Consider the following 18,470-nt stretch of genomic DNA (forward strand, 5'->3'; position numbering starts at 1 on the left):
GATCTAGTTTTCTGTACTTTTCCATAAGCATTTAGTATTTTCAACTACTCTCAGAGAGGCAAGAATATTTTGGCATTGCAAAGTGCACTGTATTATCACTCCTGGAATTCTGTTGCTGATTATTAATATTCACATTACCAATCTATGTCAGATGGGGTCCATTTTGAGGTACTGTATGTAACAACATATCCTATTAATTAATAACTGTTTCAACTGAACGTTCTCTGTCTTGACTGGCTGTTTGTGCCAACCTTCTCTCCCCACCTTCCCTCATAGTCTTGTCACTACAGTTCAGTCCACACTTGCCCCTCTTACTCTCATCTCCCCTACCCTGTCCCATAAACATCCCTTCCCTTCAACTTTCTCTCTCTCTTTGCTTCTCTTTCCGTTTAGCTTATCCCCTCCTAAATAAACCCACCCCCCAAAAAACTGTGGAACTAACACAACTTTGCAGCCATCACATTGTACACTCTGCTTGTGTGCTACACCCCTTCCCCCGGCCCTGCGTCCATCTTGTCTATTTAGATTTTAAGCTCTTCAGGGCAGGGATCATCTACTACTCTGTATAGTGCCTAGCACAATAGGGCCACATTCTTGGTTGGGCCTTAGGCAGTACCATAATAAACAAAATTATAATGAGATACACTGACAAGTTACTGGTTTTACTGATTATTCATTTGGCACCCTCCCTGATTTTTAGAAACTTGAAAAATACTATTCCTAGCAATGCTGTCCCTTCCCATTTTTTCCCTCTGAAAGCTCTTGAAATGATTACATCTGTACTGCATACTTCTTGAGATTTGTTAGTTAGCTATTGCTTCTGATCAAGTGAGCAAGAGACGAAACAAAATACTGCTGGGTTTGGAGAAGGGCAGTGAAGGGGTTATCTTATGATAAAAGGGAAGGCTACCCTGATAAAAGTTTCTGTCACAGGAGCCACAACATGACGCTAGAGCTACCACCATACCCCTCATCAGAGCACTCTGTGGATGGAACCCTCCACAGAATTTCCCAGGGTGAGCCGCCAGCATCCTGCATGAAGAAAAGAGCAACAGAAGCAATCTTCAGCAGCATTAGGGGCAAGGACTAGACAAGCCCAAACAAGGAGCCAGTAGCTACAGCAGTCTGCCTTCCTCCTTCCCGCAGCACCAGAGGGCAGCACATTTACACAGACAAAAGCCATTCAGTCAGCAATTCTGGATTCTGTGAGCTGTTTTGGGAGACTGATGGCTTGAGTGAGAGGTGTGAGACAGTTGTGTGGGGTTGAAGGGGCATGTGGAGATAACTGGGAAGAGGGGTAGGTAAGGACAAGCCCCAGTGGCAACTTCACAGTCCCAGACAGTAGTGACATATGAGCTTACATTCCAAAACTGACCAATGAACTTTCTGCCCTCTTCTGTCCATTGGCTGTAAGAACCCACCCTAGACCCCTGGACTGCAAAAGACAGCAGGAGATTCCTGACACAGGCATCCAAATGTGTGTGTGCTGGGAGAGAGGAGTTAAGATGTTATGTAAAGGAAGAGGGCCCATTGTTCAAGGGAGTTGTGTGGATAGCTGTTTTTAAAAGAAAGAGAAACAAATAATGCTAGGATAAGCGGCAACTGGAGTGGGAAAAATATACATATACACAGCGAGACCAGGGACCCTGCCCGGAGATCACATTTTAAAGTGTACAAGCCAGTACAAAACAATGCAGAACTATAAGTTGGGTATGTTATTTACAACCAGGATACTTCCCAGAACAAGCGAATTTTCAGATGTTTTTTGAAGGAAGAATTTCTTTACATGATTCTTTCGTAAAAAAAAATAAAAAAAATTAAGTATAGGCAATGTGGCATTGAGACATGGCAAGATCACAACCCAGAAGCTTGTCTTTCCTCTGTCTATTCCTTCCTGCTGTGACTCAGATCGCAGAGATGTGCAGATGGATGGTTGGCTTGAACAGCAGTGGCAATAAGGCACTGAATTCAAGCTGTGAGGTTGGGATAGGTAGAGCTCATGAAGTCTTGTTCTGGAATAGCATATTGTGGGATTCTATGTGACAGAATATCCTGTAGCTGTGGGGAGGAAGGGAGATGGAGGGACTATCCTAACTTGTCCTATAGATTCAGAAAGTACAGAAAGTAGAAGTCCATGGCCTAGTGATAGAGGGCACCCTGCCGCTGTATCTGAGGGTAGTGGGTGGCTAGGGAGTCTGTTGGTTTAAGCAAGGCTACACACACACACACACACACCCCCCGCAAGATTTCGCTATACCTGGTAAACCAAAAAGGTAGGTGCAGATTATATTAAGAAAGAAAACACAAAGAAAAATACTTATGAATTCATATATGTAACAAAAGAAACTAAGGCCAGAATTTTTAATTTTTAATTAAAATTTTTAATTTTTAATCTAAAGCTAGACTCCTAGTAAAAGTGTATTGATTTTCAAAGATGGTGAGCTCCTGTATCTCCCACTAACTTCAATAAGATTTATGGGTGTTCAGCACTACTGAAAATCAGGCTATTTATTTAGGTACCTAAATATTGCTTCAGGAACCTAACTTTAGGTTTAAAGCTTCTGGTCTTCATTTCTTTCATACAGTGATTAGTGGAGCTCTCCCTTACTGATTGGACAGCCACCACAAGCCCCAGGAAGAGCCAAAATTAAACACGTTGCTGGTGCTATGGCTAGGTATTTCCAGATTCTAATACTTAGGTCATTTTTTACTGTAGTGTTCTAAATTCCTAACTCAAATGCTTAGATTTTCTTTTGGCGTGTACACTAAATGCATGAGCAAAGAAACAACTTTCAGATAAGCTTACTCAGGACCACTTCAAAAAGTGACAAACTTCTCAGGGTATCTCAGAAATATCTCTATTTGGTGAATATGAGGGAGAAATGGGGGGACAAAAAAGAACTTTTATAAAGATATATACGGTATTTGTTTCCAGTATTTTGCCAGTAACTTCCATTGATATAGTTAGGAGATGAAAGATTACTGTCCAATGTTTTACCACTCAAGATTCTATAAGAGTCTGTTCTATTGAATTTCGGCTTTGGAATTCTTTTTAAAAAGTTAATTAATAGGATATACAGAGAATAGTGTTTTATTTATATAGAATAATGTTACTCAGTCTTGCTTCTGTATCTCTAAGTGTTAGCTGTGGTGCAATTTTGTAAGTGGCATCCTTAAAAATACATACAATAATATATGGGTAAAAGCCGGCCACGCACAGCTACAATCAGAATACGTTAGTTTCTGCAAGAAGAAAAACTGACCACAAAACTAACACAAGTTCCTTTTCCCCCTCTTTTTCCCGATAATTCACTTTTTCCCTTACATTATTTTTCCTTATAAGTTAAATGTTGATGTGGAACAAAAATTACTCCATAAAACATGAATCAGTGACCTAAGGGAAAATACTTGTCATCCTTTTCAGACGTTTCTTATCTCAGTTGCATAGTTAAGCAGTGCACAGTAGGATGAAACACTTTTAATGTGTAAACATTTCATAGAACAGAATATGAAGCCACATTCATACAAAGTCTTTCTGGAATCTGACTTCCCATTACTTTATATAGCTTCCTTCTTGCCTTTCCATAAGCAAATGCAATATACATGAGTTCTGTGTGTAGTATCAGAAATAGGGTACTACTTGGTTTTCTGACCCACTAACTTTCAACTTTAACACGCTGATCTCAAAGAATTCTGTATTCATAAACCAAAGGGACTGCTACTTGCAGGAAAGGAGTTTAATGAATTGCAAAAAGGTTATAAAGTATACACTTTACACAGCAGGTTGCACCATTACTGAACAGAGACCATGAGAATTTAGCAATTGTAGAATTCTTCATTAACTTGTCCATTCAACTGAGCGCTTCTAGGCTGTTCCAATATAGTGAATTCTTGTTAAGAATGCTACTAGTGTTAATTCTAGCTGGGTGTATGTCACTTTTACAGCATGACCTTCCCCTTTTCCTCCTATTTCCTCTGCGTCAGGACTCTAACTGCTATGTGCCTGATAACGATTAGCGAGGCAGGAAATCTGTCTCACTTAGTATTATGCCTTATACATTCCTGTTTCCTTACCTGGTGTGCTGTATGTATGCTCCCTGCTAATACACCTCCATATTTTCAATCTTGCCAGAGTGGGCCCAAATTTCATTATTTCATTTGTTATTTCCTAGCATATAACTACTCTATTAGTCAACACACCTGCCACAGAGCATGCTTTTAATTTTCAATACTGACATTATTATTGAGGCAGCTTTATTGATACTCTAATTCCACCTGGATCTCCTCTCCAGTCACAGAGCTATGTATGACGGAAATAATTTAGTCTGTTTTGCAGATGCATTATCCATTAATATCCATTGTGTAAAACTTGCATAAAATCTGAAACACTTGCTTCAAATATGGTTTGCAAACCATTACTCTGGGTTTTCCTTTTATAAACAAGGTTTACATCCTAAAAAGTGATGAATAATACCCAAGTTTTATTCCATTTCTTTGCACAAGTAATTTGGCTTCTGCAGTCATTTATTATTTTTAAACACATTTTCTCTTGGTAAAAAGGGTGATCTACATTTTTTCTTTTTGGTATACTCAAATTTCTCATGGTTTCAAATAATTGCATACAATAAATTCAGGGTATGTGAACCATAAAACAGTAGATATTTGATACAAAAGCTAATTATAGTGGAACAAAATTCCCTTTTTTCAGTTTTAAAGGTGTGTAACATGATAGATATGCTGACATCTTGCCCAATCTTCTTTTAGAGGAGTTAAAAATAAGGAAAACCAATAACACCAAATTCACAAAGGAGTAGCTGTCAACTTGTTTTGTAGGGGACACAGTACATGCATTCAAGAACAACATGTAAAACCATCATTTTACTCAGCTTCCACTGCAATTAAATATTTCAGCTCCTGTAGCAGAACCCAGCATCATGGCAGTGGTTCAGAGTGAATTATAGCAGTCTGCAATAAAGTCAGAGTGTTAAAAGTTTTTATGCTAATATGAATTTTAACTATCAATATAATTTTTATCATCAGCTAATATAATTGCACAATCTGTTCTTACTCATATAAATATTGAATGAGTTTCAGAAAATCATTCAGCAATCTACTTCTATTAAAATATGCTGTGTCCCTGAGGGCATGGCTACACTTGCAGATGTAGAGCACTGTGAGTTAAACCCGCCTTCGTAGAGCGCAGTAGGGAAAGCGCTGCAGTCTGTCCACGCTGTCAAGCGCACTGGTGTGGCCACATTTGTGGCAGCGGCATTGGGAGCGGTGCATTATGGGCAGCTATCCCTCAGAGCACCTCTTCCCATTCTGGCGCTGTGGCTTGTGGGAAGGGGGTGGGGTTCTGTCCCAACGCCCCGTGATGCATTGGTTCGCATCCCAGCATTCCCTTTGCTTCCGTCCACATTTGGCGCCATCTTTCAACATTTTTTGTACTGCGCACTCTGTCTTCCCTTTCGGTCTGCGGGAATGGAGCCCGAACTGCTGAGGAGTATGCTGACGAGTCTTGCTAGCATATCACATTTGGCAGTCGAGTTATTCCTTATGATCCAAAGTGACAGTGAGGACTCCGAAGATATCGACTCGAGTAACGCATATGACACGAGTTTGCTTGTGGCATTCACGGACATGCTCACCACCGTGGAACGCTGCTTTTGGGCTTGGGAAACAAGCACCGAGTGGTGGGATCACATCGTCATGCAAGTCTGGGATGACGAGCAGTGGCTGCAGAACTTTCGGATGAGAAAAGCCACTTTCATGGGACTGTGTGAGGAGCTCGCCCCCACCCTGCGGCACAAGGACACGAGATTGAGAACTGCTCTGATGGTGGAGAAGCGGGTGGCTATTGCAATCTGGAAGCTGGCAACTCCAGACAGCTACCGATCGATCGCTAACCAGTTTGGAGTGGGGAAGTCGACGGTTGGAATCGTGCTGATGCAAGTTTGCAGGGCCATTAATTGCATCCTGCTCAGAAGAACCGTGACTCCGGGTAACATGCATGACATTGCGGCTGGCCTTGCACAAATGGGTTTCCCTAACTGCAGAGGGGCGACAGATGGGATGCATATTCGAATGCTGGCACTAGCCCACCTAGCCTCCGAGTATGTTAATCGGAAGGGGTATTTCTCGATGGTTCTCCAGGCACTTGTGGATCACCGTGGGCGTTTCATTGACATTAACGCAGGCTGTCCTGGAAAGACGCATGACGCACGGATCTTTCGGAACACTGGCCTGTTCAGGAAGCTGCAAGCCGGGACTTTTTTCCCAGACCAGAAGATCACCTTAGGGGAAGTCGAATTGCCCATTGTGATCCTTGGAGACCTCGCTTACCCTTTAATGCCGTGGCTCATGAAACCCTACACAGGGAGCCTTGACAGAAGCAAGGAGCGGTTCAACAACAGGCTGAGCCGGTGCAGAATGACTACGGGGTGTGCTTTTGGCCGTTTAAAGGGCCACTGGCACTCTCTGTATGGGAAGCTGGACCTGGCCGATGACAGCATCCCTGCGGTTATATCCGCGTGCTGTACCCTCCATAACATTTGTGAAGGGAAGGGTGAAAGATTCACTCAGGCATGGAACTCAGAGGTTCAACACCTGGAGGCTGAATTTGAACAGCCAGAGAGCAGGGCTATTAGAGGGGCCCAGCGCGGGGCTGCAAGGATTAGGGATGCCTTGAGGGAGCAATTTGAGGCTGAATGCCCCCAGTAATGTCTGGTGCCCTGCACGGGAGTGAAGTGCAGTTGTTCCAATGTTAGTAGGAATCGGTGTTTGCTACGCTAACTTGCAGTGCCTGTTTCTTTCCTGGGCTACGGTATCTTTTACTTTATGCAATAATAAAGAATGTTTTCAAAGCCAAAAAATCCATTTATTGAAAAGAGACACAACTGCTTGGGAAACAGAAAGGCCAAGGGGGTGGGGAACAGTACAATCACAGATTTGTGTATGTCCTGTCTGGAGTGCTGTGCAATGAGTGCTGCACTTCAGGATTGCTATCCTGCATGGTAATGGGGGTTGAGTGCAGAGGGTAAGGGTCGTAGTTTTCAAGGCTGGGTGGTGAAGCTACAGGTGTTGGAGGCAGCTGGTGGCAGTAAGAACTCAGATGTTGGGGAAAGTGGGTTGGAGGTGACATGGGGGCACAAGGGAAAGAGTTTCGGGACAAGGGCTGCAAGGGCGGGCGGGCGCGGTAGTGCTCTGCCTACATTGCTACGAGCGCCTCTATTGAGTCCGCTTGGCACTCCATGATGCTTAGCAGCCGCTCCATGCTTTGGAGCCGGCGAGCCACATTCTGCTGGAGGACCCTCCTTTCACTCTCCCGCCACTCCTGCACTTTTTGATTTTCATTACTTGAATGCTTCATTACTTCATGCAACACGCCTTCCTTGCTTCTACGTGGCCTCTTTCTGATTCTTTGGAGTCTTTCAGACGGTGATAACATGGACGGCTGAGATCTGAAGGTTGCATCTGTAAAGGCAAAATGCAACACTTAACAGAGGCAGCATTGTTCACAGCAGACAGAGCAATGATTCCCCCGTACTTAAGGGCAAGCACAGTCTACACAACAGCATAATTTGCCCATCCCAAAACGAGTGCACATAACCCATGGGAGCCCCTAAATGGTGACTAAGCACAGGGTCAAGCGTGACTGATTGTTTCACGGCTGTACTGTCCTCTGGGTTTCTGTGTCATAGGAAGAGCCAACAGTGGCAGGGGGCCCCTACACTGAACACTGTCCCCACATTTTCCACAGGAGTTCGTCCTGAAAGATATCTCGCTGCTGAGGGGTACCTGGGAAGCAAGGGAGGGTCTTCTACTGCAATGCAGCTTCCGTCCTGGCCCATATGTAGCTTGCCTGTGTGCAGCAATGGTCCCCCCGCCCCTCACGGCACAGTGGTGCGGACAAGTTAGACTGACTGGGACAAGGACCACAGTGGCTCTCCCGAGAAACCTGCGCAAGCGCATTGTCCAAGTTCTGGATGAGATCTTTGAAGAGATCACTGAGGATGATTACTGCGATGTGAGAGAGCACATCAACGCCCTATTACGTATCTAGGCATGCATACAGCTCTAACTCTCCTAGCCCCAAGACCCCGCACCAAATAACTTCCTTCCCAAACTAAAAGCCACTTACCAGGAACCTCTTCTGGTGTTTGTCCTTCCCCAAGCACCGGCCGCCGCGACTGGCTACCTTCCTCCTGGCTTGAGAACAGCTCCTGGCTGCATGCACCTAGGGATTCCGGGGTGTCTTCCTCTGCCTCAGCACCCTCGCGCCTGCTTTGCTCCTCCTCCTCCTCCTGCCGCCTCGTTGCACTGGGCTCTGAAGTGTCCATGGCGGTCCCTGGAGTGTAGGTGGGGTCGCCCCAAGTATCGCATCCAGCTCTTTGTAGAAATGGCAGGTCGTTGGGGCAGCACCGGAGCGGCGGTTTGCCTCATGGGCTTTGTGGTAGGCATTCCGCAGCTCCTTCACTTTAATCCTGCACTGCACTGCACTGCAGTGCGTCCCGGTCATGGCCCCTTTCCATCATGTCCCTTGATATCTGCCCGAAGGTATTGTAATTCCTACAGCTGGAGCGCACCTGAGACTGGACAGCTTCCTCCCCCCAGACACTGATGAGGTCCAGCAACTCACCATTGCTCCATACTGGGGCTCGCCTGGCACGTGGAAGCATGGTCACCTGGAAAGATTTGCTGATAGCACTCCACGCCTGGCTGAGCAAACAGGAAGGGATTTTTCAAAATTCCCAGAGAATTTAAAAGGTGGGTCTGACGGTTGGTCACCTGAGGGCAGGGCAGTAGAGTTCAAAGTGATGACCAGAGTGGCTAGCACAGGCATTGTGGGACACTTTTGGAGGCCGATCAGAGCGCACTACAGGACCAGGGCATCCACACTGGCGCCCCAGCACTCCAGCGGGGGCGCAGCAAACGTTATTCCACTAGCCAAGGTGGAGTACCAGCAGCGCTGTAGCCACAGAGTCAGAGCGTGCTACGTGCCTTGCCAGTGTGGACAGGTAGCGAGCTAGTGCACCCGGGGCTCCTTTATTGCACTGTAATTTGCAAGTGTAGCCAAGGCCTCAGTTTCACCGATTAATTATATTGTGTTACGGAAGAATTAAGTCTCTTGACATGTATTGTTTTTTTACTACAGAGTGCCTTAAGAGTTATGCATGAAGGAAGAGACTATGTGGAAACATCCAACTAGTCTATCTCCTTTTATGCTTTTTTTTCTGTGCTCAAAGTGCTTGGGTGAAATCCTGACCCCATTAAAGTCCCTGGGAGTTTTGCCAGCATTTCACACATAACCTTTTCTTAGGATATGTCTACACTCAAAACACTGCAACTGCACCACTGTAACACTTCAGTGTAGACACCTACTACAGGTTTCAGAGTAGCAGTCATGTTAGTCTGTATTCGCAAAAAGAAAAGGAGTACTTGTGGCACCTTAGAGACTAACAAATTTATTTGAGCATAAGCTTTCGTGAGCTACAGCTCACTTCATCGGATGCATTCCTGTGGCACCTTAGAGACTAACAAATTTAGTCTCTAACGTGCCACAGGAAGTTAGTCTCTAAGGTGCCACAGGAATGCATCCGATGAAGTGAGCTGTAGCTCACGAAAGCTTATGCTCAAATAAATTTGTTAGTCTCTAAGATGCCACAAGTACTCCTTTTCTTTTTGCGGACACCTACTACAGTAACAGAAGGGGTTGTCCCGTCACTGCAGTTAATCCACCTCCCCAAGAGGCAGTAGCTAAGCTGACAAGAATTTTTCAGTAGACCTAGAACTGTCTACAGCTACATCTCTCGGGGTGTGAATTTTTCACACCCTGAGAGAAGTAGCTATACCGATGGAAGTTTTCAGTGTAGTCCAGCCTTTACTTTCCTGTAGATACTCTAACTCCCTCACAGCCACCACTGATTTCTCTAATTCAGATAGGCACAACCTGTGATATTGTGGAATAAAGGTATTTATATTGGGTTATGGTGTCACCAGAACATATGAGGTTATTTCATGTCACAACAAACATCACAAAGCAACAACAAAATGTCATGCCTACAGTAAGTGAAGGACTCATCTCCCATCACGTTGACCAATTTCCTAGTTTAGGGCTAGACAATGCATTTTAGCACAGCCCTGAGTAAAACAGTGGGTAGCTGGACTGCACCACAAAGAACCACAGAAGACGTGCTTTTCTGCCCACCCTAGTTCACTGGTGTGTAATCTGCGACAACCCTTTTTGGTTCATATTTCTCTCCCCACACAGTCAACTCGCTCTGCCGCCCCATGTTCCACCCACCAGAACCATGGCTCAGCCTACACGTCACCTCTCCCACTTGCTTCCTTGGGATGTAACATCTGGCTCTCAGCCTCTGTGCTCCCCCCAGCACTTGGAGGTAAGATCCACGTAGCTCTAACTCGGCAGTCAAATTGGAGAAGAAGGGAGAAAAGCTTTACCCCCCCCCCCCCCCCGCCACATGATCATATAAGGGCTAGATTGTCACTAGCCCTAAGATGGCTCACAGTTCTTTATAACACTTCCCCATTTCAATTAACAATAACTGAGTCATCAGTAAAACTTGCTACCTCACTAGTCACCCTTTCTGCCAGGTTGTTAATAGATACAGAACACTGAATCCAGTAGTGATCACTGAGGAACACAACCATTGATATCCTTCCATGTTGGAAACTATTTAGACTCTGCTTCCTTTTCATTCAAAAGCCTCTATGTGCATATATTTTCAACTTACAATTGTAGAGTAGTACCAAATTCTCTCTTGTACTCCATTCCTGAATTATGAAATCACCAAGTTTAGAATTGGTGGGTGACTAAACCCTAAGATCCTGTAGGCCGAAGTTTTCAAAAATAGGAGATTAAGCTCCATATCCATCTTTAGGCCCCTACAGGTAGTAATTTTTAAAGACCCTAAATGACTTAAGAGCACAATCCAACTGAATTCAATGGTACTTGTGTTCCTAAGTCACTTAGGCACTTTTGAAAATTACCACCTGACAAGCTAACTTTAGGCTCCTTTTTTAAGAAAAGGGACTGTGGTCAGAATATTTTCATAATTGTAAATGCTAGACCTGAATAGAGATTTATGTTGCAGTGCCAGTTTATCTCAGTCAAAAAAATCAGGTGACCTACCTAATGTATTCCAGAGCAGTTGTTATCTGCTGTTGCACAACATCATAAAGTTTCACTCTGAAGCCGCCACCAGCAAACACCATAGCCCAGCTGCGACCAATGAGTCCGCTAAAGAGGAAATAAATAAAAATGTTTATGCGTGTAACTACATGGTTCACTTCTGCACCATCAAAAGGATTGGCACTCAATTGATTTAAATGAGTACTGACTTTTCCTACCTGAGAAAAATGTGCACTGAATGCAGTAGACTGCAATATGGCCTCTATCCATCTGAACACCAATATAATAATTTATATGACTAATCATAAAGGATTTTGGAGGGGCAGGTAGCACGGAAACTAGAGAAGAGGACGTAATAGTGAAAGGCTGGAAGAGGGAAGGACAAAGAGGGGGGCACAAATAATTTGTGGTTTTGTTTTTTATTTAAACTGTTAAAATAAGCTCTCAATGATGTGACAAGTCACTGAAAACATAATACTCTGTTCTGAGTTACACCTCCTGGACAGTGCAGTTCAGGAGGTACAGCAGGGGATGAGAAGAGGGGCAAATATGGCTTTAAGGCATCTTTGTGTCCTCTGAATTCTGGACACACCCCAAAGCTTGAGTTAGACCAGCCTAAGAACTCCCATGCTGAGGTGTGCCACCAGGCTGTAGCCTGTGCAGAAGAGCTCAGTCAACAGCCTTTGGAGAGGTCATGTCACAGCTTGCAACATGCATGGTACAAACGAGTGAAGAGCAGCACAATGATAGTTCATATTTCTATAGCATCTACTCTCCCAGGATCTCAAAGCAATTCACAAATATTAATAAATTAAGCTTCACAATATCCATTATTCTCAAATAGGGACACTAAGGTACAGAGTGGTTAAATGACTTGACTATTGTCACACAGCAAATCTGTAACAAAGCCAAGAATAGAAACCAGATCTTCTTACTTCCATTCATGTGTTTTTTAACTATTACACCATGTTTCCTCTTGTTGCTGAGAGGAACTGCTCTTGTATTTTCCTTTGAACTGCATGAGTGCCACAGACTTGGAAAGTTTCATTCTACAAGGCCATGTGACCAACAGTGAAGAAGGACATGGGTAATGAAAGAGAGAACCAGCAACAGGCCAGGGGGCAACGGAAAGGCAGAAGAGAAAAGAAAACCGGAAAAGTCTTGCTCCAGCCTTCAGTTAAAAACAAAACAGGAAGCTTTTCAAGGAGACAGAAGGAAACAATGGAAATAATTGGAACAAAAACAGAATTTAACTTCACATTAAATGTTGCTGAGCTGGCGCAAAGCTGTTCTCTCCTCTTTCTCTGAAAAAAGAAACAGGATTCCATTAAAAAAAAAAAACCCAGTTCTCATCAACTTCTAAGCAGTTTACTGAACCCATGCAGATATGGGATTAAAACTTGTTGGCCACTGTGGCATCCTTATATTATGGTTATCACTGAAGTATTTGTCAAGTGCTTCTTAAACTATTATAAACTTCTTATTATTTTGCACCTTCAATATTAAGGAGAAATCCATATATTGTGGTGTCTTGATCCCAAGAAAGAAGTCAAGTTTTAGCATGCTTTTTAAAATCTCCGTTCTATACTTTGACTAACACACTCAGAGAGCACAGCACTTGTAAGATGTCAAAACAACACTGGTGCAGGAGGGACCCAGGACTTAGTTTCAGGTAGCTATAGTGTGCCCACTTCTCACAACATTCCCACACTTTGTCTTGGTTAGGTCATGTCGTATGGTGGCATTACACATTATGTACAGACAGGACAAGCCTTCTGACCCTCAGCATACCAATGGCAAATGACGGGTAACTAAGTGTGACCCCTAGGTATTAGTCTAGTCACTGTCATGTGACAGCATGAAGACACATGCCTGAAAATATAAGTCACACCTCAAATGGTCTCTCAAGGCAGGTGGCAGAGTACTTTAGCCAGTCAGTAGCAAGTGTGCATTTACAGTAGTTACTCAGAGCCATTGATAAATCTGAAGTAACCGGAAAAAGCTACTTTTTAAAACTGATTAGCTTTTTTATTTAATCTCAAAAACAAATTGAAATGAGACTTGCATTAATGCCTCAGTCCCAAAATGCTACTTCTTCATGTCTTGCTTCAAATAAGTATCATTGTGATATTGTATCTTATCTCTAAGCTTCTCTGCATGCTTTATGACCTTTACGTAAACCTGAACACAACTTTATTCACTCACACATCACGCAGAAAAATACATGGAGGGTTGTGCTTCACAGTAAATGAATATGGAGAAAATGAGCACACTCTCACCAAGCTATAAAAAGGCGTAACAAACGAGACTACACTGGACTGCAGCACACAGTTTTCAGAAGGATCCAAATTTATCAGCAACAGAATGACACATGAACATATAGTAAACCAATCACATTAGAGCAAAAGTTTTCCCAGCTGGAGAATAATTTTAAAGCTGATGCCTTTTGTACTAATTCTGAGTAATCTTCACTGTTGCACAATTTAGATAGATTATTCTCAGCTAACACCTCGCTGTGGTATCTGGCTGCTGTTACAGCAGCAAAAACTAAGGCAACATTTTGTGCCTGCACCTATTGGCAGCACACAGACAGCATCAGGAATCGATACCAACAGCCCGAAGTCCAGGGCTGTGGTTTCACCGGCAGGGTTGAGGTGAAATGCCCAAACCCTTCCCACTTCCCTGTGGCATTTGTCACCAGAGCCCCTGGTGGCTCTCAGCACCGCCGGGACCTGCTGCTCCCTCTGGCCACTGCATCTAGACTCTAGACCCTGCCTCCAAACAGGAGAGACCGCTGGAGCTTACCTGCCAATCACCACAACCTGTCCCGCCTGGGTAGGCTCCATGTCCTGGAGGGACCCCTGCCGCTGCAGGAGGGGCGCTAGAGCGGCAGAAGCGGGACGCACCACCAGAGCCGTAACCTCCTGGGGCAGCCTCCTGCTTGGGGACGCTCTCTCCCCATCCCTCACAGGATGTCACAGCCTCTCTGATTGGCTCCCTGTACACGTGTTCCGATTGGCTCTCTGAAAGGCCCCTAAGCAGCGGCTCCTATGGAGGCCCTGTGCCGAGACGTTTCGCTTTCCCGACGGGGAGAAAAAAAGAGGGGCGGGCGGGCACGACAACCATCAACCCGTAATTACCAGGGGTTAGGAGCGTGATTCTCTTCCTCGCTCATTGTGAGAACCACTGGGGAGGGTGGAATTTGGAGGCAGAGAGTCTCCAGCTGGGCTATGTTTGGGGAGCCCCATCTCCCCGTCCTCACCACAAGCCCCCAAACGCCCCCATACAAAGTCCCCTAGTCTTAACTCCTTCCCCCTTGCAACCCTCCCCCCAGTACAGCTCACTCCCATCTCTCCTACCTTTCCCCCCAAACTCCTCCCAAAGCTTCCCCTACAGGAATGCCACCTCTCTCTTGCTTGCCCCCACCTTCACATCAGCTCCCCCTGGTGGTGCCTCTTCTCCCTACCCTTCCGTGGGCAGCGGGAGGGTGCACTGGAAACATCCCCTTGCCCTCCCCACCAGGCAGTGCAGTCATTGCTGAGGCCCAGGGCACCAGCACGTTGCACAGGCGGGTGATCAGCATCCCGCTGCGGAGGGGGGACATGGAATTCCAGCTATTGCCCATCAGCAAGGAAAAAGGAGCACATGGTTCTACAATTGTTCTGCCCTGATTGGTGTGCCTGTCATTCAGGCAATGTCCCACCTCTTCCCTCTCTACCCCACCACTGTTTTACCTACAAAGATGACAAACTCCTACCCTTTTGCCATGCCACCTATAATGTCCATGCAGTACAGGCAGGACTCGAGTGTTTAAGGTCCTTTGAAAGAGCTACACACATTAAAGTGCAGGGTACTCAGTGTATTTACCCCAGAAAGAGGAATTGCTGAGCTGACCCTCTTTGTTTAAATTTAAAGTTCCCAATAATGAGATTGGCAGGTCTTTTCCTAACACAGAGTCTGGACAGAAAGAAGTACTATAATTTGTCAGACCACGGTTGTCCTCATTTCCAAATGAACTATTTGCCTTAAGCCTAACCAGTGATGTGCCTTGATAGCAGCTCCATACTGAGGTTGAAACCTTCAAAATCCATTCTGTGCATTTGTATGGCAAGAGAGGTTTATTATTTTAAAACAGTAAGTTTCCATTAGAACTAAGAAAAAATAATGGAAATATTTCTGTTGATCTGGTTTTGTAAAAACTTATTTCTTTAAAAAACAAAATGTTGTGCCACATTTGACTTGATAATATTCATTTAATGCCTTCAATTGGTTTACAGTATCCTCTGTTCCTACTGTAGTGCTGCGTCTCCCATCATTGTGCACTAATCGAATGGATTCGCCTCATGTCTAAGCATTCTCTCTTGTAATCTTACGCTGGATTTCCGTGAAAACAAAAAATAAAAAGGTTAATATTTTAAATTCATAGATTAGAATGACAGGAGGGACCACTGTGATCACTGAGCATGGTCTTCTGAATAACACAGACCTTAGGACTTACCTCAATTAATTTTTGTTTGAACTGGAGCCTCTTTTTTAGAAAAAATATCCAATCTTGATTTTAACAGTGCCGATGATGGAGAATCCACAGCAATTAACAATTTGCATCTCATTTCTAGTCTGAATTTGTCTAGCTTCAATTTCTTGCCATTGGATCATATTATACCTTTGCCTGCTAAATTGAAGAGCCTATTATCAAATATTTGTTCCCCACGTATGTACTTATAGACTGTGATCACATCACCCTTAACCTTCTTTTGTCACACCTGCTCTTAAAAGCTATAGCATTGTGGTATTAGCATTACAGTAGTGGTTGAAAAGACACTTCCATTCTAAGCACCTGTTTTCAGGAGCTTATACGTTTCAGAAAAATTTGGGTTAAAAATTATTATACTCAGACCAAATGTGAATGTTTGTTATTTTCTTGGTAGAGTCTGGTGAACCTCTGTTGGGGTAATTCACAAATGGCCTAGCATTTTAAAGGTATTTTTCACATATTCTTTTTAATTCTTCATTAAATTAATTTAAAATGTCATTTTCTAAATGTTCTAAATGTTCCATCCGGGGGTGCAGTCCCTGGTGTGGGGCCGGAGATGAGGAGTTTGGGGTGCAGGTGGAGGCTCTGGGCTGGGGCTGAGGTGTTCAGAGTGCAGGAGGGGGCTCAGGGCTCGGGCAGGGGGGTTGAGGCATGGGAGGGGGTTTGGGGTGCAGGCTCCGGGTGGCGCTTGCCTCAGGCAGCTCCCAGGAATCTGCCAGCATTTCCCTCTGTCTCCTAGGCGGAGGCCTGGCCAGGCAACTCTGCGGCTGCCCCTGCCTGCAGGCACTGCCCCTGCAGCTCCCATTGGCCGCGGTTCCCGGCCAATAGGTACTGCGGAGACGGTGCTCGGGGTGGGGAGCAGCATGCAGGGCCCCCGTTGCCACCCCTAAGCCTAGCAACCAGAGAGAGATGCCTGCAGCTTTCTGGGAGCCACGGAGTTGGTTGGCACCTTGCCTGCCCCGCTGTGGGCGGCCAACTAGACTTTTGACAGCACGGTCAACAGTGCTGACCGGAGCTACCAGAGTCCCCTTTCAACTGGGCATTCCGGTCGAAAACCACATGCCTTGCAATCCTATACTGGAGCCTGACCCCATTAGCCATTACCCAGGCAAAACTTCCACAGAAGACAATAACAGATTCTTCTGTGTAAGAACAAGACAACAGGCATATTCCCTGCTCAGACAGTCTAATGCTTCCACGTGGTCAATGAATAGATGGATGGGCAAGAACAGGAAAAAGAAGAACAATGAAAAGATTAGAAAAGGAAGAGGGGAGTACATGGGAAGTGAGATTTCCAAGGTCAAAATGACACGAGAGCGGGTGGAATAAGGAAAGAAGAGTTCCCTTGTCTGTCACAACATAAATATTTGCAGATCCGTTAATTTGAGTAGATGGCTGGTGACTCTTCTCTTTCCTGATGTAAGCAGAGTCAGGATGAGCTCTACCCTGATATCTGGTGGCGAGTTGTGGAAAAGAACTTCAGGGGCTGATCTCATTTGTATAGGCACACCCACCCCACCTAGATGGTCACTCTGGCTGCTGTAGGAACCCCAGTTTCTCTGTTATTGGGGCAGAAAGAATAAACTGTTATTATCCTGATTATGTGAATCAAGGACGGTGGAACTGTACTTGGCCTTTTGTTATGATGGAGGGACTCGCCATCAACTAAGCAGCACTCTCTAGGCAAGGGTCATGGGTTCCAAAATCCAGTGAATTGAGAGAGGCTAGGGATAGGTATTAAATGTCTTGTGGTATGTCCCCCTGTGAGGGCCCTAAATTCTAATTGCACTGTCTCCTCTCTCCACTGTGGAATATCAGAGCTAATTTTGATTCTATTAGGAGTCTAGTTACAAGCTGTGAGCTGAATTCACCAGTACTGAGGCTCCCCTACTACAAGCTGAAATTACTAAAGAGTTAAAATTACTAAAAGGTGAAATCAGTGAGTGCTGTGTTAGGTGGCGCAAGGCCTGAAGATATATTGCAGGGTGGCTTATGGGATGGCTGGCGGAGCAGTTGGCTTGGGACCACGTAAGGTGCCCCTTCGCCCCTGCATTTCCACCCAGGCTGGGAGTAAAACTCTGCAGATAAACTTTTGAACTCTGGGGCTGCATTGACCAGGGACAGAGGCTTTTGGGTTGTTGGACTTTTGGGACTTTGGGTGACTTTTGGGTTGCTGGACTCAAAAACCAAAGGGAAAGGACATGGCCCAATTTGCTTGGGGTGGGTTTTTGCTCATGGGTTGTGTTATGAATCCTGTTGGTGGTGTTTCCCCAACATAATGCCACATTGTTTCTCTCTGTTATCAAAAGGCTTTTGCTACACTGAGACTCTGTGCTTGCGAGAGGGGAAGTATTGCCTCTTAGAGGTGCCCAGGGGTAGTGGTATATGTTTGTCCCAGGTCACTGGGTGGGGGCTAAAGACAGTTTTGCATTGTGTTATTGGAATGGAACCCCTAGATACTGAACCCGGCCCTTGTTGCTGCCAACTCTGATGGGCAGAAGGGTTACACTGTGATCCCTGTGGAAAGATCAAAAACATTAAGCCTATTTAGCAGAGATGTGATGAAAGATTCTGGGCTTAATTAGAAAAAGAAAGCAGAGTTTATCTTGACATATGAGATGTCCAACTGGAGCAAACATGCACTCACCAAACTGGGCGTTCTTTTCTTCTCTCAATGCAGAGATTCTTTCTTCTTCGTCTAGAAGCAGTAGGAGAAGCCTTTCACAGTTTCATTGACAGCAGCAAAGATGACCACTCCATTATTTTTTGGTATGTGTTCTCTGT

General features: G+C 44.9%; 1 protein-coding gene across 5 annotated transcripts in view; it reads right to left on the reverse strand.

Moving 5' to 3' along the window:
* The window catches only part of CRYL1 (crystallin lambda 1), an 84,038-nt gene extending 65,568 nt beyond the window's left edge, over window positions 1-18,470 (reverse strand). The window contains exons 1-3 of one of the 5 annotated variants that reach the window (XM_037890861.2): window positions 13,958-14,215; window positions 12,412-12,456; window positions 11,153-11,260 (exon numbers count right to left, since the gene is read on the reverse strand). In XM_037890861.2, coding sequence (XP_037746789.1) covers window positions 11,153-11,260; window positions 12,412-12,456; window positions 13,958-13,998 — 194 coding nt within the window. In that variant the 5' untranslated portion in view covers window positions 13,999-14,215. Of the gene's footprint in view, window positions 1-11,152; window positions 11,261-11,370; window positions 12,382-12,411; window positions 12,457-13,957; window positions 14,257-18,333 lie in introns of those variants that run through there. The other 4 variants (XM_037890834.2, XM_037890855.2, XM_007059125.4 and 1 more) reach the window with 4 other exon arrangements.

This window comes from Chelonia mydas, chromosome 1 (assembly GCF_015237465.2).
Source record: "Chelonia mydas isolate rCheMyd1 chromosome 1, rCheMyd1.pri.v2, whole genome shotgun sequence".
In the NCBI taxonomy this organism is placed as follows: Eukaryota; Metazoa; Chordata; order Testudines; family Cheloniidae; genus Chelonia; species Chelonia mydas.